This window comes from Peromyscus californicus, unplaced genomic scaffold, assembly GCF_007827085.1.
Source record: "Peromyscus californicus insignis strain IS unplaced genomic scaffold, ASM782708v3 Scaffold_2__1_contigs__length_46816999, whole genome shotgun sequence".
Taxonomy (NCBI): Eukaryota; Metazoa; Chordata; class Mammalia; order Rodentia; family Cricetidae; genus Peromyscus; species Peromyscus californicus.
This window is the reverse complement of record NW_026294540.1, coordinates 15116013-15142960: the sequence shown is the minus strand read 5'-3', so window position 1 is coordinate 15142960 and position 26948 is coordinate 15116013. Positions and strand designations below refer to the sequence as shown.

Sequence of the window (26948 nt, the reverse complement as noted above, 5' to 3'; positions counted from 1 at the left end):
GCCCATGACTCCTCTGTGAGCCCATGACTCCTCTGTGAGCCCATGACTCCTCTGTGAGCCCATGACTCCTCTGTGAGCCCATGACTCCTCCCTCTATGAGCCCATGACTCCTCCCTCTATGAGCCCATGACCCCTCCCTCTGTGAGCCCATGACTCCTCTGTGAGCCCATGACTCCTCTGTGAGCCCATGACTCCTCTGTGAGCCCATGACTCCTCTGTGAGCCCATGACTCCTCTGTGAGCCCATGACTCCTCCCTCTATGAGCCCATGACTCCTCCCTCTATGAGCCCATGACCCCTCCCTCTATGAGCCCATGACCCCTCCCTCTGTGAGCCCATGACTCCTCTGTGAGCCCATGACTCCTCTGTGAGCCCATGACTCCTCTGTGAGCCCATGACTCCTCTGTGAGCCCATGACTCCTCTGTGAGCCCATGACTCCTCTGTGAGCCCATGACTCCTCTGTGTGCCCATGAATCCTCTGTGTGCCCATGAATCCTCTGTGTGCCCATGACTCTATGGACAGACTCTGGGAAATGCAACCACGAAGAACAGGAGCACACCAGGGAAAATAGAAGCCACAGAACTCCAGCTAACTCCCATGGGCATGGAGTGGGGTGGCTCCATCAAATACTAGAGGGAGCTGAGCATCCAACATGGCAGCCACAAGCCATCTGTCCCTGCTGGGTGAGCCCAAGCTCTAATGGAGTGTAAAAAGCACATCAGATTTCAAGGTATGGTCTTTAAGAAAGTCAAATATCTCAGGAAAAACTGTTTTATACTGGCTACGTGTGGAAATGGTATCTCAGCATTGAGTCAGTTACATATATCATTAAGGGGCTGGAGAGATGGTTCAGCAGTTCAGAGCACTGGCTGCTCTTGGCAGGGGACCCAGGTTTGATTCCTAGCACCTACATGGCGACTCACAGTCATCTGTAGTTCCAGCTCTAAGGGATCTGATGCCCTCTGGCCTCCACAACTACACATATACACATATACTGACAAAATATGCATGCACATAATTTAGAGTAAAAATAAATCTTTAAAGCGCTTGTGTGTGTGTGTGCGCGTGCGCGCACGCGCGCGCGTGCACATCTGTTTAGGATTCATCTCAGGCTAGGCATGATGCCTCTTACCTATAATCCCAGCACATAGGAGGCTGAGAAAGACAGACTGCCATGAGTTTGAGGCTATCCTGGGCTACATAGTGATTTTCTACTCTAGCCTGAGCTACAGAATGAAAGCCTATCTCAACACCTCCCCCTCGGGGGGAAAAAAAAAAAAGATTAATTTCACTTGTTCCCCCAGCCCCCGCTTTTTGTTTTTTGAGGCAATGTGCCAATAGATACATGGCCCAGGCTCTCATGGAACTTTCTATCCTCCTGCCTCAGTCTCCCAAGCGCTGGGATGACAGGTGTGGACCACCACATGTAGTTCTTTTTATTCTTTTAATGTTGCATCTAAAAACTGCAAATGACATTGGTGGCCCCATTCCATTTCTCCTGAATTCCGCTCATCAAATCCTCCTGCTTTTAAAAAGCAGACAAAAGAGCTGGGCGGTGGTGGTGCACGCCTTTAATTCCAGCACTCGGGAGGCAGAGGCACGAGGATCTCTTGTGAGTTCGAGGCCAGCCTGGGCTACAGAGGGAGTTCCAGGACAGCCAGGGCTACACAGAGAAACCCTGTCTTGAAAACATAAAAAAATAAAAAGCAGACAAACAAAAACACGCTTTTGACTGAAGCAGGTGTTGGGGGCGTTCTTATAAAACCCTTAGCGCCACCTTCCTTTACAAACAAATCCTGCCACCTCTCACCTTGCCGCTGCGCTGGTCCCTCGTCTAAATGTGTCCGGTCTAACCTAAGCTGTACATGCCTGAGACCTAAAGCCGTCCCGTGAGCTCCCGAGGCTGACGGAGGACGGAACCAACCTCTCTCTCAGGGCCTCATGCTTCAAGTCCAGCAGCAGAGGGATGGAGTCTTTGAAAGCCTTCATCTTTGCTTCCAAGTGGAAGGCCACGGATAAGCTGCGCACATGGCGGGGCAGCTTGCGGAGGCCTTTGAGGAAGCCATCGATGCCTTCCTGCAGATACTGAACATTCAGGTTGATCCAGAGGGTCTGGGACCACTCCTCTTTGGCGACCTAGAAACATTAGACAAGTCAGCACCTGAGGGAAATGCAAAGGACGGGACAGGCGTGTGCCTGGCTCTGGCCTTCCTCAGCTTTTCTCTCCTCTAACATGAAAGGGTGAGTGTTGGGGCCAAAAAGAAGGGGTGTGAGCCAGGAGGTGGTGGCGCACGCCTTTAATCCCAGCACTCGGGAGGCAGAGTCAGGCGGATCTCTGTGAGTTCGAGGCCAGCCTGGGCTACAGAGTGAGTTTCGGGACAGGCTCCAAAGCTAGACAGAGAAACCCTGTCTCAAAAAAGCAAACAAAAAAAAGGGGGGGTGGTCTTCCTGAGCCCTCCACAACATAACGCTGCACCTGAGCGCATACATGCCCCCATGCCCAGCTTAGGGAGTCCCCGGGAGGAGCAGCACCTTCAGAGCCTCATATAAGTCGTAGATCATCCGAAGCCCCATTATCTCCTTCTGCACTTGGATGAGCTCGGGGTACATGGTGATGGGGAGGTCAAAGAGCTTCTCCGCGTTGGCCAGTTCCTGCCGGTTCTTATCGTACTTGGCCAGCTCCTTTTCGAAACTGCCTAAGAGCTCCACGCCTGGCCAAAAAAAGTGCGGAGATAAAGCAGAAAGGACAGTGTGACCGTGAGACAGACGCCTCTAGTTCCAGCGCTTGGGACCCTGGGGTGGGGTGGGGGTGGGGGTGGAGAGTCGCTGCAAGTTCAAGGCCAGCCGATCTAGATAGTTAGTTCCCGGCCGATCAGGGCTACTAACTGAGCAATGTGTCTAAAAATGTGCGTGTGTGTGTGTGTGTGTGTGTGAGGGCCAACGAGATGGCTCAGTGGGTAAAGATGCTTGCTGCTAAGACTGATAGACTAAGTTCAATCCCCAGGAATCACAGGATGGAAGGGAAGAACTGACTCTCATGGGTTTGTTCTCTGACCTCCACACATGTATGCATGAACCCCCCACCTCCCCACACACATAGTAAATAAATAAATAAATAAATATAATTTAAAATGTTTAATAAGAATAAAATTAGCCGGGTGCCGGTGGCATATGTCTTTAATCCCAGCACGTGGGAGGCAGAGCCAGGAGGATCTCTGTGAGTTCGAGGCAAGCCTGGTCTATAGAGTGAGATCCAAGACAGACACCAAAACTCCACAGAGAAACCCTGTCTTGAACACCTCCCCCTCCCAAAAAAAAAAAGAATAAAATGTATTTGATGGAGAAATCAGCTATTAATTATAACTTCATGCACATAAGTGATGGGGGAGATCAATATCAAATCAGCAGGCGTTATCTTGCCCCAGAAACCAAAAGGCCATTTGCCCTGCAAGCCCTTCCAATTAGATGGTTAACCCCTTGCAGGCAGACCATGCTGGAAGTGAGGCTATTGAAGGGATGCCCACTCTGTCCTCCATCCCAGTCAATGTCACCTGCCCTCTGAGGCCCTTGAGATCTCCTCATCAGCTTGACAATGGCCTTCACACTCCAACTTCCAAGTCCGTGCTTGGCCCCCAGTGCCCCGTGGCTGTTACATTCTACACCACTGTGTGTCCACCCGCCTCCCCAGCCCCAGCATTGCCTTCTCCCACTGCCCACGTTATTCCCAAGATCCAACTGCTCACCCGGAAGCCCTAGCCAGCCCTGCATAGGCAATCTCCCAACATTCTCTTAAGAACAGTGGTTCTCCTTGGAAAAAAAAAAAAAAACGGGGGGGAGGGCAGGCGGTGGTGGCGCACGCCTTTAATCCCGGCACTCGGGAGGCAGAGGCAGGCAGATCTGTGAGTTCGAGGCCAGCCTGGGCTACAGAGTGAGTTCCAGGACAACCAGGGCTACACAGAGAAACCCTGACTCGGGAAAACAAAACAAAACAAAAACAAAAACAAAAACCACCACCACCAACAGCAAAAAACAGTGGTTCTCAACCTGTGGGTCATGAACCCTCTTGGGGTCACCTAAGACCACTGGAAAACACAGATATTTACATGACTATTCATAGCAATAACAAAATTACAGTTATGAAGTTAACAACAAAGTAATTTTATGGTTGGGGGGTCATCATAACGTGAGGAACTGTATTAAAGGGTTGCAGTGTTAGGAAGGTTGAGAACCACTGCTCTAGCCTAAGAATGGTGTTTCCTCCCTGCCACCCTTTCGGCTGGTGACGTGCTGTGTTTTGCAGATGAAGTATTCCCCCAAAAGGCTCTTGGAGGCTTGGTCCCCAGATGGTGGAACCAGACACTGAGAGGTGACCAGATCGTCATAGATCTGAGATAATCAATGATCTATCAGGAGACTCAAATTTGATGCTGTCATTGGGAAGTGGTGAAAACTAGGAGGTGAGACGAGGTTGGAGGGTGGCGGCTTAGGGACATGCTTCTGAAGGGCATGTCTGCCCCCTTCCTTGAGTCTTCTACCTCCTGGCTGCTGAACAGTCTCCTCTGTTGTGGGATATCTGTACCCTGTGTGGAGATGTGTTGCTGTGATTGGTGTAATAAAAAGCTGAACGGCCAATAGCTAGGCAGGAGGCATAGGTGGGGCTTCTGGGCAGAGAGAGGAAGGAGGAGGAGGACCTAGGGGTACAAGAGACACCAGGAGACATGGAGAGGAAACAGGAGGTACAAGATGGAAGAGAGGTAACGCCACGTGATAGAGCATAGATTAATAGAAATGGGTTAATTTTAAGTTATAAGAGCTAGTTAGGAACAAGCCTAAGCTATAGGCCGAGCTTTCATAATGAATAATAAGTCTCCATGTCATTATTTGGGAGCTCGCTGATGGGACAGAGAAAGACTCGTTACACTCCTCAGCTACAGTTTTCCCCACAGGAAGCTCCACGTGACCACAGGGAACTGAGACCTCTGAAATCGTGGGCTCGAACAACTGTTCTTCCTTTTAAACCATTTCTTTCAGATGTGTGTCGTGATGACAGAAATTTGGCAGACACAGAGGGGAAACAGCTTAGCATGGTCCAGAGTCTAAGTCCAAAGAATGAATTCAGAGAGAGAGCAATAAAGGAGCATGTATGTATTGCGTGTGCACGTGTGGGCATGCGTGCATGTGTGTGTGTGTGTGTGTGTGTGTGTGTGTGTGTAAAGGCGGATGCCAGTGGGTGCAGTGGGGACCTGCTGGATCCCCTGGGAGTAGACCAGCATCCCAGTTCTCACTAGATCCTTCATAAGCCCCTCTGACCCCATGCGTTGAGTCCACCCTGCCCTCAGAGGCCACCACTAGACCATCCCTAAGAGAAGCAGCTGAGGAAGGAGTCGCTACTTCAATAACAACACTCGTCACTCCCTGTGAACCCCTCAGGAACCCCTAAGCCCTCAGCACCCCCACACCACAGCCTCACCTCTATCGAGGTCTTCACCCACAGCCCCAGGGCCTTGGCTGTAGAAGCGCTTCGCAAACTCGTCCAGCTGGCCTCTGAAGTTCAGTATCTCACTCCGGGTGATCTGAGGGAAGGAGGTCACCCATTAGCCTGACTTAGCCTCAGTGCGGGGATCGGAACCCAGGACCTCGCGTGTGCCGCGTGCACCCTAGTTCTGAGCCGTGCCCCCGGCCCCCATCTGCACTCAGAGTCGAGGTGACTCCGCACCTCGGTGAATGTCCTCTTGATGCCCCCAAGTGAGTGCTCCACGTTCATGGAGTCGGTGAAGAGATTTTGCCACATGCTTTCAATCTTGTCAACCAGCTCCTGCTCGGCATCAGTAGGCTAGAGGGAGGGAAACGAAAAGACAGATGATAATGAAGAGGAGAGAGAGAGAGACAGAACAAATTACCAGTGATGTGGGAGCTGAAATGTCAGGTAAAAGTTGCTCCCCACAGACCTCCACTTCCAGTTGCACCCAAGGGGGCTGCCTGAACCAACTGAGAAGCCCCCTGAGGTACTAACATTGTGTTCTTGGGGTGGTTTATTTGGTTTGGGGATTTTAGTTTTCACCTTTTAATTGTGTGTGTGTGTGTGTGTGTGTGTGTGTGTGTGTGTGTGTGTGTGTGTGTGCAAGTGTGTACAGTGCCTGCAGAGGCCAGAAGAAAATATCAAATTTCCTGAAGCTAGAGCGACAGGCGGTTGTGAGCTGCCTGATGCGGGTGCTGGGAACCCAGTATGGCACAGCACTCTTAACCGCTAAGCCGCCTCTCCAGACCCCTGTTTGTTTATTTTGGAGTTGAAGTTTTACATATCCCAGGCTGGCCTCTAACCCCCTCTATATAGCCAAAGATGATCCTCCTGCCTCCAACTTCCCAAGTTCTGGGAGCATAGGTGTATACCACCATGTCTAGGCCGAACTGTATTTTTGTAATCAAAATGGTATCTGGGCTAGGTGTAGTAGCACATCAGAGTCAAGAGGGTCTCTACGAGTTGGAGGCCAGCTAGAGCTTCATAGTGAGACCCTGTAAAGAGAGGTGGGGAGGGAGGGAAGGAGGGGGGGGGAGGGGGAGAGAGAGAGAGATCTAGAGGAGCTTGAGAGCTCAGTAGATCAGAGATCTGGATCTATGCCCTCTTCTGGCCTCTGTGAGTATTGCACACATATTCACATAATATACACATATATATATGCACATGTGTGTGAATATATATATATATATAGAGAGAGAGAGAGAGACACAAAATTAAAAATTAACAAAAGAAAGGAAAAAAGTAGTTTCTTCATATTATAACTTCTGAAAACAAAGCACAAAAAGCAATCTTGAAAGTGGATGGAGAGATGGCTCAGTGGTTAAGAGCACTAGATGCTCTTCTAGAAGACCTGAGTTCAGTTCTCAGCACCCACAACCATTTGTAACTCCAGTGCCAAGGGGTCTGGTGCCCTCGCCTGGCCTCTGCAGGTACTGCACGCACATAGTACACATACATGTAGGCATACACTCAAATACATAAAATAAAAATGAATAAATCTTTCAAAAAATTTAAAACATAGAGAGACTCTGCCTCAAAAATAAAAGACTAATAAAAACCATTTATTATCAGTTTCTTTTATCATCTCACATTCCCTTTTCTTATTCTTTTTTTGTTGTTTTTTGGGTTTTTTTTTGTTGTTGTTGTTTTGGTTTTTTTGGGGGTTTTTTTTAGTTTTTTGAGACAGAGTTTCTCTGTGTAGCCCTAAATGTCCTGGAACTTACTCTGCAGACCATCCTGTTCCTTCTTGTTCTTATTTATTATTGTGTGTGTGTGTGTGTGTGTGTGTGTGTGTGTGTGTGTGTGTGTGATATGTAGGTGTGAGCACGCATGCCATGGTGCACATACAGAGCTCAGAGGACAACTCTGTGGAGTTAGTTCTCTCTTTCCACCTTTACATGGGTTCTGGGGATTAAACTCAGGTCTCTACCCTTGTGTGGCAAGCTCCTTTACCCACTAGCCATCTTGACAGCCCTCTTATTATTTTACAAAAACTCTTTACTTTTTTTGTTTTGTTTTGTTTTTTTAGACAGGGTTTTTCTGTGTAGTTTTGGTGCCTGTCCTGGATCTCACTCTGTAGACCAGGCTGGCCTCGAACTCACAGAGATCCGCCTGGCTCTGCCTCCCGAGTGCTGGGATCAAAAACATGTGCCACCGCTGCTCGAAACTCTTTATTTTGTACAGGAAGTGACCTCCATCCTCTTCCCCAAGAAAGGGAAAAAGAAGAAAGGAAGGGGGAGTGAGATGAGACTGTGAGCTAATGTGGGTGTAAAACATCACGTGAGCCTTGTGAGACCAAGCTATGGTCTCCACATTTAAAGTTCATTAAAATACCCGTGAGATAACTTCCTACTAGCAACGGACTACTTTGTCGCTTGCTTGGGAACACGTGGCTGGGAGGGTGACTGAGACGCCCTGCGGAGGATGGCTTTGGTGGTTGAATGAGTGTCCCCCCCACAGGCTCACTGTGTGAACCCTTGGTCAATCATTGGCACTGTTCGGGGAGGTGGTGGAACCTTTAAACGTAGGGCCTTTCTTGGGGGTGGGCTTCGAGGGACTATAGCCTTGCTCACTTCCTGTCGCCTCTCTCTGCTTCATATGTGGGGATGAAATATAGCCAACCAGCTTCCCACTCCTGATGCCATATTTTCCCTGACAATTCGCGTGCCTGCCCGGCCGTGCTGGATTCTATCTCTTGGGAACCATAAACCAAAACAAACTCTTTCTTCCTGAAGTTGCTTTCACCGGGGTGTTTTATGACAGGAACAGGAAAGCAATTGATAGAGTAGCAACCCAGCCAACAGGGACGTCGGGACAGTAAAGCTGACTCACAAAGATATTGTATATCGCCAAGGTGCGGTACCGCTCCTGGATGTCCGTGTACCTCAGCTCCATGACTAAAGATTTTGTCCTGATCTCAGCAATTGTTGCAAGGACGAACTTGAGATCTTCCAGGGTATTGGGGCTCTTCTTAAGATTTTTACTCAGGTGCTATGAAAGAATTTGGTGGAGAGAGAAAACAGGAACAGATGAAGCCTGCCTGCCTTCCTCAAGAACAGGGGTTCCTCCTTCCAGCCTGGATGCTAGGGATGTGTGCCGGCTAGTTCTAATTGTCAACTTGATGCAACCTGGAGTGTCTTAGTGAGGAACTGTCTAGATGAGGTTGGCCTGTGGACATGTGTGTGTGTGTGTGTGTGTGTGTGTGTGTGTGTGTGTGTGTGTCTGTGTGTGTGTGGAGGGGGATGTCTTAATTGTTAATTGATGTAGGAAGACCCAGCCCACTGTGGGCGGCACCATTCCCTGGGCAGAGAGTCCTGAACAGCATCAGAAGAGAAAGCTAGCTCAGAGTGAGTGGCAAGGACGGACGTATTCTCTCTCTGCTCTTGACTGTGGATATGACCAGCAGTCTGAGTTCCTGCCTTCACTTCCCCTCGGTGATGGACTCTAACCTGAAATTATGAGTGAAAAGAAACCCTTTCTCCCTCCAAGTAACTTTTCGTGGGGATAGTTGATCACCCCAACAGAAATGAAGTGAGGACAGGGTGGAACCCAGGACCTTTCTTTGCATGTGCTAGGCCAGGCTCTACCATAGAGCTACACCACCCCCTCAACCCTTGAAAAATCTGGTTTCAGTAAAGGTGGCTTCAGGGTACCTCAATCTCATCCCGGATGCTAAACAGCTCCTCCTTGGCTGACTCATTGAGGAGCTTCCCCAGGGAAATCACCCAGGACTTGGCATTTTCTTGCACAGTGTTGGCCAGTGGCCCAAGCTGCAGACGGATGCAGTGCTCATCCCTGGTCAGCAGGTGGCACATCACATCGGAGGCGATTTTGGAGTAGAACTGCAGCTTCTCGTCGTAGGCCACACAGGATGGCTTCTTGGCGGCAAACTTCTCCATCACGATGGACTTGTCCAGCTTCCAGAGGGGCCGGTAACGCTTCCACCTCTGCAGGTACTTCATGAGGCTCATCAGGAGCCTGTGGATGTTTTGGGGGATCATGACAGCTTGATCCATGATCTGGGGGTTCAAGGAGATGTCATTGTAGAAGCTCACGATGATGATTTCTTCCTCCTCGCCCTTCTGAGGCGGGCATTCGATGCAGCTGCCGTTCATCCAGCGCACGAAATACTAGCGGGAGAGTGGGTAAAGGGGTGAGTGTTAAACACAGAGTGCCTCCTGGGCATCTACTCTTGAAATCATGATCCTCCTGCCTCAGCCCAAATGGTAGGATTACAGATGTGTGCCACCATGCCCTACTCTGTCCCCTCCCTCCTCCCCTCCTTCCCTCCCTGCAATCCCAGCACTTGGCGGGGGAGAGACGTAGAAAGATCAGAAATTCGGGGTCCTCCTTGGTTACATAGGGAGTTTGAGGCTAGCCTGGGTTGATGATTAAAAAAAAAAAAGTAAATTTTTATAAAGAGAAAAAAAAGGGGGGGAGCCGAAATTGAGCTATGGGGCTGCTCCCACATTTGATGGCTTCACGGAGGCCAGAGGTCTGCCAGCACCTCTCCGACTGTACCCACCAATGAGCAGGAGGCAAGGGGGACAAGCAGAAAAGCCGCTGTTACCCTGGTGACCCCACATTACCTTGGTAACCTCCACGCAGTTCCGGGTGCAGTGGACGCACATCTTATCGATCTCATTGGCGTTCGGGTGGAGGATGATTTCCGGAGCTGTCAAAATGGTTTCCGCTTGGAACAGAGGGACATTCCCAAGGATCAGAGAGTTGAAATTCTGTAAGTTCCTAAGTAGGGGGGTGGAGGGGGTGCAAAGGACATAGGACTCAGGGTACAAAAGACACCAAGCACTGATGGAGGGAAGAGAGCATGGGGTCAAGGGTGAAGGTCTGTTGCTCACCGCAGACATGTAAGGAAGGCACAGTGTCGGGGGGACTACTGACCCCTTTGCCTACATTTATGCACCTGGGTCGTTTCTGCTGGAGGAATCAAATGCCTACTGCTGGGAAATAATAACACAACAGCGACCACCCAAAAGTCGAGCCCAGCAATGCTCTGTCTCCTGAGAATGCTTTCCGCTCTTCCATGCCAATCATTCAACAGGTGTCTATCCCCTTGCTTTGGCCTCTCAAGAGAACAGGGCCCTTGTCTGTGACCAGGCTCTAGTCCAGGCCCCAGCACATGGCTACTTCTGATAAAGCTTGGCTGGCTGGATGCACGGATACATGGGTGGATAGATGAATGCATGGATAGATGGATGATAGCCGGATGGATGGATGGATGGATGGATAGATGGATGGATGGATGGATGGACGGATGAACAGATGAACAGATGCATTTGGTAGGTGGAACCATGGGTGAAGGTATGGGTGGATATCAACATGAATGGATGGATAGATGGTGATGGGGGTAGATAGATAATGGAAGGTAGACAGATGGAATGGAGAAATGGATGGATGTGCACATGCATGGGCAGTGGATGGACGGCTAATGGGAAGATACAATATATTTGGCAAACATTATGGAAAGCAGTTCCAGATAAGGTGCTCTGAAGAACCTAAGCTTGGTTTCCAGCATCCATGCCAGGCGGCTCACAACCGCCTGTAACTCCAGCTACAGGGAGAGCCAATCATCTGGCCCCCACAGCACCTACATTCGTGATCACATACATGGAATCTAAAATTAAACAAGTATTTTAAGTATGTTTAAGTTTTTAAAAAGGACACTGGGATACAACGATGCCACTTTTACCCGCACAGCTCAGGGGTCACACAGATGCCGCTCATGGGCTGGCTTCTTAGAATGACCCCGGGCTCCAGTGCGTGTGTCTCCCAGCTGGCCCAGCTATGCTGCTGCTGGGCCGCAGGACCCACAGAGGACAGCAGCTTCGGTGTTGGACTGTCATAGGCAATCAGAACTCAGTACACAGTGACCATTCCAGCAGGTGATTGACCGCAGCCCCGGGGAAGAGGGCTGGGTCATCTGCCCTCCAAATCCATCTCTCAACACAAACAAAAGCTCTTCTGGGGCCTTCTCTGCCGGACAAACACAGTTACCGTGTCATCTAGAAGCAGGGAGGCACACAGCAGCCTTGGTGTGCCAGAAGGGACTCAGAGGAGCAGGGACCCACGCAGAGGACACTCTTCCTCATCAGCTTCCCCGACCAGCTGCCCATCACAGCCTGGAACTCATGACCAAGCCATGCACAACCCAGGTGGGCTTACCTCAGGATGAGTTTCCCCAAGACGTCATAGATTCTGCCTTCCCAGTACTCATAGTAGGGGGCCAGTTTGGGGGCCCTGCCCGTGTTGGTATGTACAACCAGACCTTCAACTTTGGTCAGAAGTGGCCCAATCGCCAGGTACCACCGGACCATGTGGTCCACATCCTTGGCCCTTTCTCGCTCAATGTGCTCGAAGAATTCTTTTACGCCTGTAGAGAAGGGCACGGAGTTATACGCAGTAGCCCACAGCGTGAAAGTTCTTCAGGGGCCAGTGTGAGCGTAGACAGAGGAGCTTGCCGCCAAGCCTGACGACCCGGGTTCAATCCTCAGGACCCACACGGTGGAAGGAGAGAACCAACTTCTGCAAGTTGTCCTCTGACCTACACACACACACACACACACACACACACACACACACACACGTACATGCGTGCTCGCTTAAGAAAACTAAAAAGAAAAGAATTAAAGAAGTTTCTTGGGGCTGGAGAGATGGCTCAGCAGTCAAGAGCGCTTGCTGCTTTCAGAGGCCCTGGGTTAGTGCCCAGCACCCACACTAGACGTAACCCTGGTTCCAGGGACTCTGATGCCATCTTCCGCCCCACCCCGACAGGCACCGCATGCGTGTTCGACACAAACATGCAGACAAAACACCCATATGCACAAAATAAAAATCGATCAAATTATAAAAAGGGAGCACCTTATGCCTGCAGAGGGAGACATGAGTTACACTCAGCAGCTGTGACTTAGAAGGACTTCAGAGCAGAGCCTGTCCACACATCAGCCACCGGTCAGGGGCTGTCCACACATCAGCCACCGGTCAGGGGCCATCACACACTAGCCACCAGTCATGGGCCGTCCACACGCCAGCCACAAGTCAGAGGCCATCCACACACCAGCCACAAGTCAGGGGCCGTCCACACATCAGCCACCGGTCAGGGGCCATCACACACTAGCCACCAGTCATGGGCCGTCCACACGCCAGCCACAAGTCAGAGGCCATCCACACACCAGCCACAAGTCAGGGGCCGTCCACACACCAGCCACAAGTCAGGGGCCGTCCACACATCAGCCACGAATCAGGGGCCATCACACACTAGCCACCAGTCAGGGGCCGTCCACACATCAGCCACGAATCAGGGGCCATCACACGCCAGCCACAAGTCAGAGGCCATCCACACACCAGCCACAACTCAGGGGCCGTCCACACGCCAGCCACAAGTCAGAGGCCATCCACACACCAGCCACAACTCAGGGGCCGTCCATACACCAGCCACAAGTCAGAGGCCATCCACACACCAGCCACAACTCAGGGGCCATCACACGCCAGCCACAAGTCAGGGGCCGTCCACACATCAGCCACGAATCAGGGGCCGTCCACCCATCAGTCACGGGTCAGGAGCTGTATGCACTCATGGAAATGGAGTTAATGCCAGAAGTTAAGACTCACCTCAAGACAAAAGCAAGTGACACCAGCCAGGGTCATGATGGATGCTGGCGCCCCACACACAGCCAGGGTCATGATGGATGCTGGCGCCCCACACACAGCCAGGGTCATGATGGATGCTGGCGCCCCACACACAGCTAGGGTCATGATGGATGCTGGTGCCCCACACACAGCTAGGGTCATGATGGATGCTGGCGCCCCACACACAGTCAGTAGCTATAATGTTTTTCTTGAATTCTTTGGCGACTAGTTTGAATTCCTTACTGACTAGTTTAGGACAATTTAAAATACCTCCAGTGCAGGGAAAAGTAAATATGAGTCCATAAAATATAATTTATCTGACTATCAACCAAGTTACACAGCCGATGTGAGTCTGAGGCAGGAGGATGGCAAGTTCAAGGCCAGCTTGGGCAACATAGGAGAGCCCATCTCAAGAAAAAAAAAATAGGTCAGCTGGGCATGGTGGCGCACACCTTTAATCCCAGCACTCGGGAGGCAGAGCCAGGCGGATCTCTGTGAGTTCAAGGTCAGCCTGGTCTATAGAGCGAGATCCAGGACAGGCTCCAAAGCTACACAGAGAAACCCTGTCTCAAAAAAAGCAAAAAAAAAAAAAAAAAAGCCAAGAAGAAGAAGAAGCAGCAGGAGGAGGAGGAAGAGGAGGAGGAGGAGGAGGAGGAATCATTGACAGAAGCATTTCAAAGTTACTATGGAAAGTGACTTTTCAAGTCAGGTATGGTGACGCATGCCTTTAATCCCAGCAATCAGGAGGCAGAGGGTAGGTGAATGGATCTCTGTGAGTTCGAGGCCAATCTGGTCTAGAGTGAGACCTTGTCTTTGTCAAAGTCAAGAGTCTGGAGGGCTGGGGCTGGCTCGGTGGTGGAGCACTTAGCTGAGCACACGAGAGGACTGGTACTAGCCATGGTCACAAGCTGTGAAACTACTAAGTACCACAGAACACGGCAGAGGTGACTTGGGACATGGCCATAATACTTCAAGTAAAGGGCTGGGGTGGAACATGGGGCCTCTCTTTCATTCCACGCCTGACGAGCTAGAAGCCAAGCCTACCCGGGAGCGCATCCTCGGTTTTGGAGATGGGGTACCGAAAGAGGTTGACGGACTCGATCAGTGTCAGCCTGGAGATGATGTCCTCCGCATTCTTGTGAATCTGGTGGACGAGAGACTCGAACTTGCCGATGGCCTGCTTGCAGCGATTGATGTAGTCAGCGATGCCTTGGGGGAAGAGAAAGCACCATCTCTGCCGTTCTTGGCCCCTCCCACCAACATCTGTGACATCCATGGGGATGCCACTTAGCTCACAGACCCCGCGCAAGCAGCTGTGTTGACTGAGCAGTGGCTAAGAGCTACTCATCCCCTGAAGGCCTGGGACACAGATGTCTGGGCAGGAATCTACCAGGCTTAACAATAGGGTTTTATTGCATCCACAGATACATGTGTGCTCATTATTTGTGTGTGTGCACATAAGTATGTATGAGTGTTGTGCATATATGTATGTGTATGTACGTGTGTGCATGTGTGAATGTATATATATGTGCATAAATGTGTGCCTATGTATCTGTATGCACGTGTGTATGTGTTTATTTGTGCGTGAACTTATGTACGTTTGTGTAGTTTATATTCACATACTGTGATATTTTGGTTTCACGAAAAAGACTCAGCAGGTGGCCCAGTGGGCAAGAGTGTTTGTTCTGTAACCATGGGGACCTGAGTTTAAATTCCTGGTACCCGTGTACAAACTTGGGCAAGGCTGTGCATACCTAGAGTCCCAGCATTGCGGACAGAGGCAGGCAGAGCCTGAGCTCACTGGGTAACCAGCCTTGAGAGCAGTGACAGACTCCCTCTCCGGGCAACAACACAGAATGATAGAGGAGAGCGCGCGACACCTTCCTCTGCACGCACACACCCCACCACACACAAGACATACATGTAAAACGAACTGGAAGGGGACCAGGAGCTGTGCTGTTACCTAGTGAGTTCCAGTTCAGCCTCTTGTACCCAGAGCGGAACACCCTGAGCAGCTCCTGGGAATGGTCGTCCAGGAGTACCGTCTCTGCGTCGTTCAGCGTGTTGATGAGCATGTGGTAGTGGTCCAGCATGCGCTGAATGCCCTCCGTGTACCTGAGTGCCCAGCGCAGGGAACAATGAGAGAAGCAGAGCTGAGGAACTACAGTAGCAGGTGCCCCAGGGGCCTGACTCACTGGCAGTTCCATCAGGACATTTGCAGAGGGCTGGGATGAGGCTCAGGGCCAGAGTGTGTACAAGCGCCGGGCCCTGTCCATCCCCAGAACCACAGGGGTAACTGTCACTGCATCACAGGGAGAGGCCTGCTAGTGTTCTGTGCCCACGGGAGCAACTCCACGTGTGAACCACGGCTTCGTGTCATCTCCTGCCATGGTCAGTATTGCTAGTCATTCACCTTCCGGTGCTAAAGCTTCCCATGGATGGACTGGGGGAGGGGCAACCACCATCTCGTCATGTGACCTTCTGCTGAGCCCACCAGGCTCTGACCAGTGACAGCCACACACACCTGGTTAATCTCAGGTCACAGAGAGATGTGAACGTACAGGAGAGATCTGTGAGGAGGGGGAGGGTAGACGGGGTGGGAGGGAGGTGGGGGAGCGACCAGTATGTATGCAAAGTGTGCATAAATGAAACTGTAAATATAATGAAAAATGTTTTAAGGAAATGAGTTAAACACAGTGGCACACGCCTTTAATCCCAGCACATGGGAGGCAGAAGCAGGCGGGTCTCTATGAGTTTTGGGCCAGTCTGGTCTACAGAATGAGCTCCAGGTCAGCCTTCAACTCTACATAGTGAAAATGTTGTCACCAAAAAAAAAATTAAGTTTTAAATAATAAAATTAAATTAAACATTAAATAAAAATGAATAAAGGAACAAAAGCTGTGAGGGGAGGGCTCCAGCAATCACCGTCAGGAGTGTCGGGTAGTAGCGTGGAAGGGACAAATCAGTTCATGAAGTGTTTGCCTTGCAAATACGAGGCCCTGAGTTCGATCCCCCAGTGCCCGTGTAAAAAGCAGCATGGTGGCATGCTCCTGTAATCCCAGCACCCAGGAGGCGGAAACAGGCAAATCCCTGCTTCTCACCGTAGCCAGACCAGTGAGCCGCAGACCAGGGAGAGAGTCTGCCTCAGAAACAAGGTGAACAGTGTCTAAGGACAACACCCAACATTGACCTCCTGGCTGTACGTGCTCATGCACCTGAAACACACATGTGCACGCGCGTGTGTACACATGCACATACATATACACACAGAGACACAGACAGGTATGCAGGCATACACATGCATGCACGCATACACACACACACACACATATTTAAAAACAACAAAAAATGAGTATCAAGAGTCCCTGCGACCAAAGTGTCCCCTCCGATTGAAGAAGGGTCTTCTCACCTGAGGAATTTGTCTTCCTGGAGGGCCACGTTCCTCGCCAGCTCAGGGACAGTGAACCCCAGCTGCTCTAAGTACTTAGTTTCATTAATGATCTCTCTGAGAATCGGGGAGAAGTTGATGACAAACACGGCCCCCTTTTCCGTCGGGGCCGCATCCTCCGTCGTGGCTGCATTCTGTGGAAGAGACGATACACGGCCTGGAAATGACTGTCTGCCGGTGCTTGTAAAGCTCACTGGACGTGGGCGTGACAGAGACCAGTGCGGTCCCTTCCCCCAGCAGACGGACACAGACTGGAGCCAGCAGGTTACACACACTGTTTTTCAGGGTCACTCAATAATCTAGTCTTGGGCTGGTGGCTCAGTGTGCAAGCAGGGAAGGCTTGAGTTTGGATTCTCAACACTGTGAAATGTCAGGCCTATGTACACGTGTGCGTACCACAAATAATATCAGAGAGACAGAGGGGGGGTGGAGACTAGAGAGAAGGCTAGACAGAAGGATTCTTGGGGTTGCAGGGCCAGCCAGTCTAGCGAAATCAATGAGTTCCTGGTTCAGTGAGAGACCCTGTCTCAAAGAATATGGTTGGGAGCGATTGAGGAAGACACTTGATGTCAAGCTCTGGCCTCTGCATATGTGAATATACATGCAAACACCACACACACACACACACACACACACACACACACACACACACACACACTTCAGTTTAGCAGCCCCAGGTCCAACTGGACTACAGAGTGAGTTCAAGACCAGCCTAGGCAACTGAGTGAGACCCTGCTCCAAAATAAAAAGGCAGGCAGTCAGCCGGGTGGTGGTGGCGCACACCTTTAATCCCAGCACTCAGGAAGCAGAGCCAGGCAGATCTCTGTGAGTTCGAGGTCAGCCTGGTCTACAGAATGAGATACAGGACAGGCTCCAAAAACTACACAGAGAAACCCTGTCTCGAAAAAAAACAAAAAAGAAAAAAAGTTAGGGATATGTCTCAGTGGTAGAGAGCCTGCCTAGAATTCCCCAGGGAGGGGCTGGGGGTGCGGCTAAGTGGTAGTGTGCTTGCCTAGGTTGTACAAGGTTCTGAGTTCAATCCCCAGAATTCTATTTAGTTGCCAATATTAGAATATTGGGTGAAGCCCTATAAAAATGGAGATTTCTGGGAAATCAAATCATGGTGTCAGGCACAGGCTAGAATTGGGTAGCTGGCACCCCTGGGGCCAGGCCCTGAACACCCCAGCTCCCCCAGGTGTATGGGTTTGCTCCGCCCTCGGGGTGGCAAAGAAGTTACCCGCTAGAAAGGGCTCCGGGGACAACAAACATAAAACCGCCAGGTCAACAGACACTGGCCTCCTGAGTGGCGGCCACGTGCCGGGTCCACAGCCACGCCTACAGCCACAAAAGAGGGTGGCACACGAGAAAGTTTAAAAAGTGGCCTGTGCGCCTTCGAGGTGACTCAGTGATAGGAGGTGCTTGCCACCAACCTGTGCTCAGTCCCTGGAGGCCACACAGAGGAAGGAGAAACTGACTCCTGCAAGCTGTCCTCTGATGTACACACACGTGCATGTGCACATGCGCACATGCGCACACGCACACACACGCACACATAGAGCCACACATGCTTCCACACACTAAGTAGTAATATAAACCCCTGTGACTCACATATGATTCAATGAGGACTTCACAGATTTCTGTCATCCAGTCCACTCAACTGTTTGTTTAGTATGTGTGCATGTGTGCAAATGTATGGAGAGCGTGCGTGTGTGTGTGTGTGTGTGTGTGTGTGTGTGTGTGTGTGTGTATACATGTATGTGAAGGACAGAGAACACCCTTGGGCATCATTTCTCCTGTGCCTCTGTCTTTTTTTTTTTTTTTTTTTTTTTTTGGTTTTTCGAGACAGGGTTTCTCTGTGTAGCTTTGCGCCTTTCCTGGGACTCACTCGGTAGCCCAGGCTGGCCTCGAACTCACAGAGATCCGCCTGGCTCTGCCTCCCAAGTGCTGGGACTAAAGGCGTGCGCCACCACCGCCCGGCTGTCTTTTTTTTTTAAAGATTTGATTTTTATTTATATGTATGAGGGGACTGGGTATATGCACACAAATGCAGGTACCCAGGGAGGCCAGGAGAGAAGCCCCCGGAACAGAAGTCACAGACAGTTGTGAGTTCCCCCGCGTGGATGTGAGGAAGCAAACCTGGGTTCTCCGCAAGGGCAGCACATGCTCTTCACCACGGGGCCATCACTCTCCAGCCACACTTTTTGAGTCAGGGTCTCTCCCTGGCTGGGAACACCCCCATGGTGCCCATGTTTCCAGCCGAGCCATCTGCCTAGCCCCTCAACTTGTTTTATGAAGGAGGAAACTGGGCCACCCGAGGGGTCCGTGGAGCTGCTGCTGTTCCCCTCCCTGCCCCCCCCCCCGAGGGGATGGTGGTGTGCCACCCTCCGTGGGCGGCGTGGAAGGGCACACCTTGGTGAGGAGGCTCTTCTTCATGAGGTTTGGGAGGACCAGCTCCGTGGTCTCCTTCCACATCTCATACTTGCGGTCTTCATAGTCCTTCATCATCCGGCCAACCTCCAGGTACCTCTGCTTCACCTAGCCGAGAATTGGAGCGACCATCATTTCGTCCCTGGAAATGACACCTCCTCCTCCTCTCCGCTGTCTCCAATTTAAACGATGCGGATTTTTTTGTTTGTTTGTGTGTTTTGGTTTTTTGAGACAGGGTTTCTCTGTGTAGCTTTGCGCCTTTCCTGGAACTCGCTCTGTAGACCAGCCAGGCCTCGAACTCACAGAGATCTGCCTGGCTCTGCCTTCTGGGATTAAAGGCATGCGCGACACCACTGCCCGGCTGCGGATTTTTTTTTTAAAGATTTATTTTAACTGTGTGTGTGTGTGCATGTACACACAAGTGTGAATGCCCATGGAGGCCAGAGGTGTCAGATCCCCTAGAGCTAGAGAGTTCTAGGTGGTTGCAAGCTACTCAACGTGGGGGCTGGAATTGATCTCAAGTCTCCTGAGAAAGCAGTACTTGCTCGTAAGTACTGAGCTATCTCCCCAGCCCCAAACTCTATAGTTCTTTAAAGAAAATGCCTATCAGCCTCTGCTTTACCACATACAAAAAGCACTGGGATAAGAAATGGCCAGTGTCAAAAAGACAGTTGGTCATGGGCAGAGCATGTGGCTCAGCTGGTCATGGGCAGAGCATGTGGCTTAGCTGGTCATGGGCAGAGCATGTGGCTCAGCTGGTCATGGGCAGAGCATGTGGCTCAGTTGGTAGAGCATTTGCTTAATAGGACCTCGGGGTTCCCTCCTCAGCACCACATAAGCCAAAGGTGGTGGTGCCCATCTCTAATCCCAGCACTTGGTAGGTCGCTGCAGGAAAATCAGGAGTTCAAAGTCATCCCAGCTACACAGTGAATCTGAGGTCAGACAGCTAGGTAAGACTCTGTCTCAAAATCGGGCAGTGGTGGCACATGCCTTTAATCCCAGCACTCGGGAGGCAGCAGCAGGTAGATCTCTGTGAGTTCGAGGCCAGCCTGGTCTACAGAGAGAGATCCAGGACAGGCACCAAAACTACACAGAGAAACCCTGTCTCGAAAAACCAAAAAAAAAAAAAAAAAAAAAAAAAAAGACCGTCTCAAAAATAAATCTAAAAGACAATGGATGAATAGATAGGTAATAGTTAGACAGAGATAAACAGATAATGAACCATAGTGATCATCCTTCAAAACAAAATCAAATCTAGGAGAAGCAGGCAGGCATCGTGACCACTGGAACTGTTAGAGGAGGAAGCAAGAGGACCCTTAGACACGAAGACACAGGAAACATGGCGTCTGCAGCTGTGGGCATGCCACTGGCCAGCTGAGGCCGCAGCCCCCCAGCCAGAGGTGAGGAGCACAGGGCAGCCTCCAGAGGTGGGGACATACCTCCAGGCCCCGCTCACTGTCCAGGAGTTCCTCGACCTCCTGGAACCTGAGGATGGTGTGCTTGATCCTGTAGAAGAGGGAGCGTTCCCAGCATATGGCGCCCGCCACCGGAGGGTGGTTCTTGTACAGCGGCGGGTTGTCCAGGTTGTATACGAATATCTTATTAACGATGTCGATCTGAAAAGGTGAGTGGGCGCCCCGGTCAGCCTCCCATGGGCTGTGCCAGACAGACAAGACTTACATGGAGGGTGGAATCTCACAAGAAACGCAAGTAAGGGCTGAGTAGGGCAGAGCCTTGGGCCATCTGAGGCCCCGGGGTCCATCCCCAGCACTGGCTGTTGTGGGGTGGGGGCATTTAAATAAGATGGAGAATACGGCCTTTATTGTTGGTGTAGTATATACTATTTTTTCTTTCTTATGCTCACCAATCTCTTTTCTTCTAAGTGCTCCAAGTTGTGTGTACTAAAATAGCAAACCACACACCCTGTCTGTACGGATTTGATTGAACCGTTTGAAATCCGTAGATCTCTTTTAGAGGTGACCACCGGCAGATGTACATTTTAAAGGAACTGTCTCTAGCCTGAGCTGGGCCTTGTGTTCACTGCCCTGGCAGTCACGGGTTCCCGGTTACCTCCTTGTAGTACTGGGCCAGAATGTCATTGAATTTCATCATCATCTGCCGGTTGATGGCCTCCCGGGAGCGGATGTGCTTGAATTTTAACAGCATGTCAAAGGCCGCTTCCGCTGACCGGAGTGTTTTGAAAGAGTCGTCGATAAAATGTTTTGCTTCTTTCTCAATAACCTGCCAGAAGAAAAAGAATAGAAAGAAAGAAAGTGAGGGAGGGAGGAAGGGAGGAAGGAGGGAGGGATGGGGAAGGGGAGGAGGAGGGGGAGGGGAGGAGAGATTGAAAACCAAAAAAAAAAAAAAAAAAAAAAAGCAGCTGCTGTCATGGTCTTTCAAGAAACGAGGGACAGGCTTGGGACAGGCCTCTGTCCTGTCTCCATGAGAAGAACTTGCCTGGACTCGGGGATGGCTCAGTTGGGAAGTGCTCGCCTTGCAGGCGTGAGAACCTAAGTTGGGACCTCAGGACCCACCTGAAGAAGCCTGAGTGGCCACACCTGTAACCCCAGCTCTGAGGGCAGGGGCAGAGACAGAGAACCTGCTGCAAAGGAATATGTTGGGCACCCTCTTCTGGCCTCTGCATGAGTACGCAGATGCATGCAATACACACACACACACACACACACACACACACACAAATAAATCTTTAAAAGGCAGATGGTAAGCATGAGCAAACATAGGTTGAATTGATGGCTGTGTCCCTCACCAGAACTTCCAGCTTGAAGTCATCCATCACGTATTTCCAGTATGGGGAGGACTTGATACTGAAGGGGTCAAAGGTCAAGCTTTCCATCGGGGTGACCAAGCTGTCTACCCTGCAAAGGACATCGTCGATACGCTTGGGGTCCCCCGTCACAGCCTTGAGCTCGGGGCCAAATATGTTGTAAAACTCTTCCATAACCTGGGGGTGGGACAGAATGGAAGGGGGGGTAAGCATCTTTTGGGTTACTCGGAACATTCTAACCATAAATAGACAGCATTTCCAGATTAACCTGAAGGCAACAGGCCCAACACACAGGCAACCTTCGCCTCATGGGAGACCCTTGGTGCTATGCCCATGAGACAGGATAAGATTTAGAGGCCCTGGGGACGGAGAGATGGCTCAGTGGTTAAGAGCACTGGCTGTTCTTACAGAGGACCTGGGTTCCATTCCCAGCACCCACATGGCAGCTCATGACCCTCTGTATCTTTCTCACTCCGGATGCTTCCTGCATGAGCCAGCCACCTCGACTAAACATGACATCATACGAGCACAACAGAGTGAAGGGAGCTGCGTTCCTACAGGCTGTAGGGGGAAGCGGGGTATTGATGAGATGTGAAGTAAAAGCAGCTGAATGTGGCACGGGAGTCTCTGATAGTCTGACAATGTGAAAATGAGATGCATCTGCCAGGCACCTGCCTTTAATTCCAGCACTGAGGAGGCAGAGGCAGGTGGATTTCTTTGAGTTTGAGGCCAGCCTGGTCTACAGAGTGAATTCCAGGACACCCAGAGCTACATAGAGAAACCCTGTCTTGAAAAACAAAAAATGCTTATGTATCATTCCAGTGACTCCATGCTAGAATAAAGGGCTTTATTTATTTATTTTGAGACAAGGTTTTATTACATAGCTCTGAACTGGAACTGGTAACTCTCTAGGTAAACCAGGCTGGCCTCAAACTCACAGAGATCCACCTGCCTCTGCCTCTCCAGTGCTGGGATTAAAGGCGTGTACCACCACACCCATCTACTTTATATTTGGATTTTCTGCCGACTTTGCACCATCTAAAGCTGCGGTGGGGTTGGAGTGTGGCTCAGTTGGTAGAGCACTGGCTTGGCATGCATGAAGCCCTGGGTTCGATCCCCCCTCACCACATAAACCAGGTGTGCTTGGGTACACCTGTAATTCCAGCACCTGGAAGGTGGAGGCAGGAGGATCAGAAGCTCAAGGTCTTCAATGACAAAGGGAGTTTGAGGCTAGCCTGGGCTACATGAGACCCCGTCTAAAAAATAATAATAATAAAAGTTAAAGGAACATAATGAAATGTACAGAAAGAACTTAAAATTTCCATATTCTGCCCTTTCTTGTCTAGGCTGCTGTGATGATATAGCAAAGGAGGAGGATGTGGGAAGAGAACATGCCCTGTTTCAATTATCTTTCCAGCAACGTCCCGTTTTGTCGTGCATGGGTATGTATATGCCCATGTGTGTGCACATGCATCTAGCACATGCCCTTGTGTGCGCATGTGTGTGAGGAACCAGAGGCAGAGGCCGAGTATCTTCCTCACCTGCTGATTCTCCTTGTTTTTGAGTCTCTCACTGAACCTGGGACTCGAGGATTCAGCAAGCCCAGCAGCCACAGAACTCCGGGGACCCACCTCCCTGGCACTCGGGTTACAGCGGGCTCAGCTTAGGCTCTGATGTGGGGGCTGGGGATCTGGACTCAGATCCTTATGCTTGCCAGATCAGGGCTTTACTGACTGATCCGTCTCCCCAGACAGGGGCTCACTTTGTGTCCGGAGCACGTGTGTGTGTGTGTGTGTGTGTGTGTGTGTGTGTGTGTGTGTGTATGAGTTCAGGCACACTGGGCTCTCCATGATAGTGCAAAGTGAACTGACGATGGAACACCTCCAGGCAAGGGTTGTGCTAGCCACCCAGACACTAAGTGTGTGCCCCTCTGCCCAAAAGTTGGGAGGGGTCAGGTCAATGCAGAGTGGGGGGGGGGGGTCAGGTCAATGCAGGGGGAGGGTCAGGTCAATACAGAGCAGGGGGGAGGGTCAGGTCAATGCAGAGTGGGGGGGTCAGGTTAATACAGGGCAGGGGAGGTCAGGTCAGTGCAGAGCAGGAGGGTCAGGTCAATGCAGAGGGGGGGTGGTCAGGTCAGTGCAGAGGGGGAGGGGTCAGGTCAATGCAGAGCAGTGAGTGGTAGGGATAGAAGGAAGAGGTGAGGACAATGAGGCCCCAGGAGATAGTGGGAAGGTGGAGGGTTGGGGGAATCAAAGCCAGGACAGGAAAGCACCCAAGACAAAGAGTGCTCAGAAGGTGGTCTGCCAGCAGAGAGATCAGAGCACAGAGACAAGCTGAAAAGCCTGTGTGGAGGAAGAGGGGAATGAGTCCGTCAGTAAGAAGCATGAGGACCCACGTTTGATCCCCAGGCATGGTGGTCATGCTTGTAATCCCAGCACTGGGGAGGTGGAGGCGGATGGGTCCCTGAGGTTCGCTGGCCGGCCAGCCTAGATACACATCCACGGTCACAAAAAGACCTGGGGTACAGCAGGGACATTCTGGTACATTCGAGAATATTCTATACGTTCTTCTTTCAAAAGTTTCTATCAGACCCTTTCAGATCTCCAGAATCTACCCAACATGGTGGCGTCCCCCATCCAAAGGCCAGAATGCTTCCTTCCAACAGGCAAATCCACACACATCACAGAAGACTCCTACCTGCAGGACATCTGCGAGGTCCTGGCAGATGCTGGCCATGTAGTCTGTCCTCTCAAACAGCCGCTTCCGGTCAAACTCCCAGCGTGCCTCCCGACCAGAAGCCTCGATCTTGGCCCGGATGTCGAAGTAGGATTTCTTCCATAGCTTGAGAGTGTTTCTGGCATCCAGGGTTTTGTGCTGGGCATTCGCTCTGTTTTCTCTGTTAGGCAAAGAGTCATCAGGCTTCATCGAGCAAAGACATGGCTGCCGCCGGGCGGTGGTGGCGCACGCCTTTAATCCTAGCCCTCGGGAGGCAGAGCCAGGCGGATCTCTGTGAGTTCGAGGCCAGCCTGGGCTACCAAGTGAGTCCCAGGAAAGGCGCAAAGCTACACAGAGAAACCCTGTCTCGAAAAACCAAAAAAAAAAAAAAAAAAAAAAAAAAAAGACGTGGCTGCCCACATCTGAGCCACACTCCCCCAGAGCATTGGTATCTGGGAGGATTCTCATCCAGGACCTCCCTGGCACCAAGCCCTCCTCAAGGGAATGTTTCTTCATGAGCCTCTACAATTTGCAAGGTCATGAAGGGGCCCCCAAGCTGGGCCCAATCTGTTTTTCCCAGCAGCCAGTCCACCTAGCTCCCAGGAAAGCGTGGCTGCATGAGGAGGAGAGCAGTTAGCCTTGGAGCCTGTCCTCATGCTCACTCTGGTGGCCGCAACCCTGGAGCACAGACTCTGCACGGAGCCCATCTCACCCACGTGAAAAAATGGCTGGGTGCAGCTCAGTGGTGGGGCATGTGTTTAGCTTTAGGAGACCCTGGGTTTGATCCCCACATCACAAACACACAAAATAGTTAAAACCCAACAGGCTGATCCTCCTGAGGGCCCAGGCCTAGGACTGAGCATGCCCTGGCCATTTACCTCAGTTTCTCCAAATATAAAAAAGAAACAAAGTCCCAGTCAAAATCACACATGTGGAGCTCAGCCTTTAAGAGCATGTGCTGCTCCGTCACGAGGGCCAGAGTACAGATCCCATCATGCACTTCGGGGCACCTCACACTACATGTAACTAGAGCTCCAGGGGGAATCTGATGCCCTCTTCTGGTACCTGCACACATATGTGCATACATTCACACAGACACATACCCATACACATAAATAAAAATAAAATAGGCCATGCATGGTGACACATATCTTTAAGGCCAGCTCTTAGGAGGCAGAGGCAGGCAGATCTCTATAACAAGTTCTAGGTCAGCCAGAGATACATAATGAGACCCTGTCTCAAAAATAAATGAAACTTGAGAAATCATACACATACATAATTGTATGTGTTACATAATACATCATATATGGAATTGTGTATTACGGTGTATAAATAAAATACATGCTACATTTTAACAAGGGAATATTATTTGATCATAAAGAGGAATGAGGTGCAGGTGATGCACATATATCATGAATAAGCCTTGGAGGTGTCATGATGAGTGAAACACCACCCAGAAAAGACTTGGTGTTGCATGATCTCCAGGCCTTGAAACTTGGAGAGGGAGGAGGTTTGAAGTGACTACTAAAAGGTACCAGGCTTCTTTGGGAGATGAAAAGAATGTTCTTTTAAATATATATTCTAAAATTATGTACATATGTGTGTGTATATGTCCACATGAGTGCAGTACCCAAGAAGGCCAGGAGGGGGCATCAGACTTCTCTTGGCGCTTTAATTCCAGGCAGGAGGCTGTAAGCTGCCTGTGGGTGCTGGAAACTGAACTCAGGCCCTCTGCAAGAGCAGCAAATAAGTCAACTGATGTGTGATGGTTAGTACACGGCCATCTCTGTGACATTATTTTGCGGTGCTGGGGACAGAACCCAGGCCCTTGGGGCACTAGGCACCTGCTCTATTGCTGAGTCCCCCTCCCCGCCTGGACAGAGCTGCTGGATCCCAGAAGGGACCCCCGCGGGCCCCGTGGCTCCTCACTTGAACAGGGTGCGCAGGTTGATGACCCTGCACACGCGCTCAGCAATCTCCCAGGCAATGCGCTCCATGAGGGGGATCATCCTCTCATCCTTGTTGTAGTGTCTCGAGATGATCCACACCATGCGCAGGGCGCTCATCATGGATGGGATAGTGTCCAGGACCACGTGGAAGCTGGAACCATGTGTGATGTTCTGCCAAAGCCACACAGAGGGGACAGAAGAGGGGCTTAGCCTCAAGGTCAGGAAGCTAACACACACACACACACACACTCCCTCTTTCTTTCTCTCTGCTTTTTTTTTTTTTAAGACAGGATCTTGCTATGTTGCCCAGGCTAGCCTCAAAATTACTACATAGCAGAGGATGACCTTCAACTCCTGATCCTCTCTCCTCCACCTTCCGAGTGCTGGGATAACAGGTGTGTCCCATCACACCTGGCTCCTGTAGAGTTTTTGTTTGCTTGCTTATTTGTTTGTTTGAG

The 26948-nt window shown here is 50.8% G+C and overlaps 1 protein-coding gene across 1 annotated transcript in view; it reads right to left on the bottom strand.

Annotated features, from left to right (window-relative positions):
• Positions 1–26948, bottom strand: part of Dnah10 (dynein axonemal heavy chain 10) — a 122999-nt gene that overhangs the window by 78653 nt on the left and 17398 nt on the right. The window contains 17 exon segments of the mRNA XM_052755466.1: positions 1926–2137; positions 2534–2712; positions 5472–5574; positions 5718–5834; positions 8352–8510; positions 9173–9649; positions 10109–10265; positions 11703–11910; positions 14211–14375; positions 15130–15281; positions 16576–16748; positions 19024–19149; positions 20481–20657; positions 21112–21282; positions 21809–22003; positions 24524–24722; positions 26471–26661. Coding sequence (XP_052611426.1) covers positions 1926–2137; positions 2534–2712; positions 5472–5574; positions 5718–5834; positions 8352–8510; positions 9173–9649; positions 10109–10265; positions 11703–11910; positions 14211–14375; positions 15130–15281; positions 16576–16748; positions 19024–19149; positions 20481–20657; positions 21112–21282; positions 21809–22003; positions 24524–24722; positions 26471–26661 — 3161 coding nt within the window.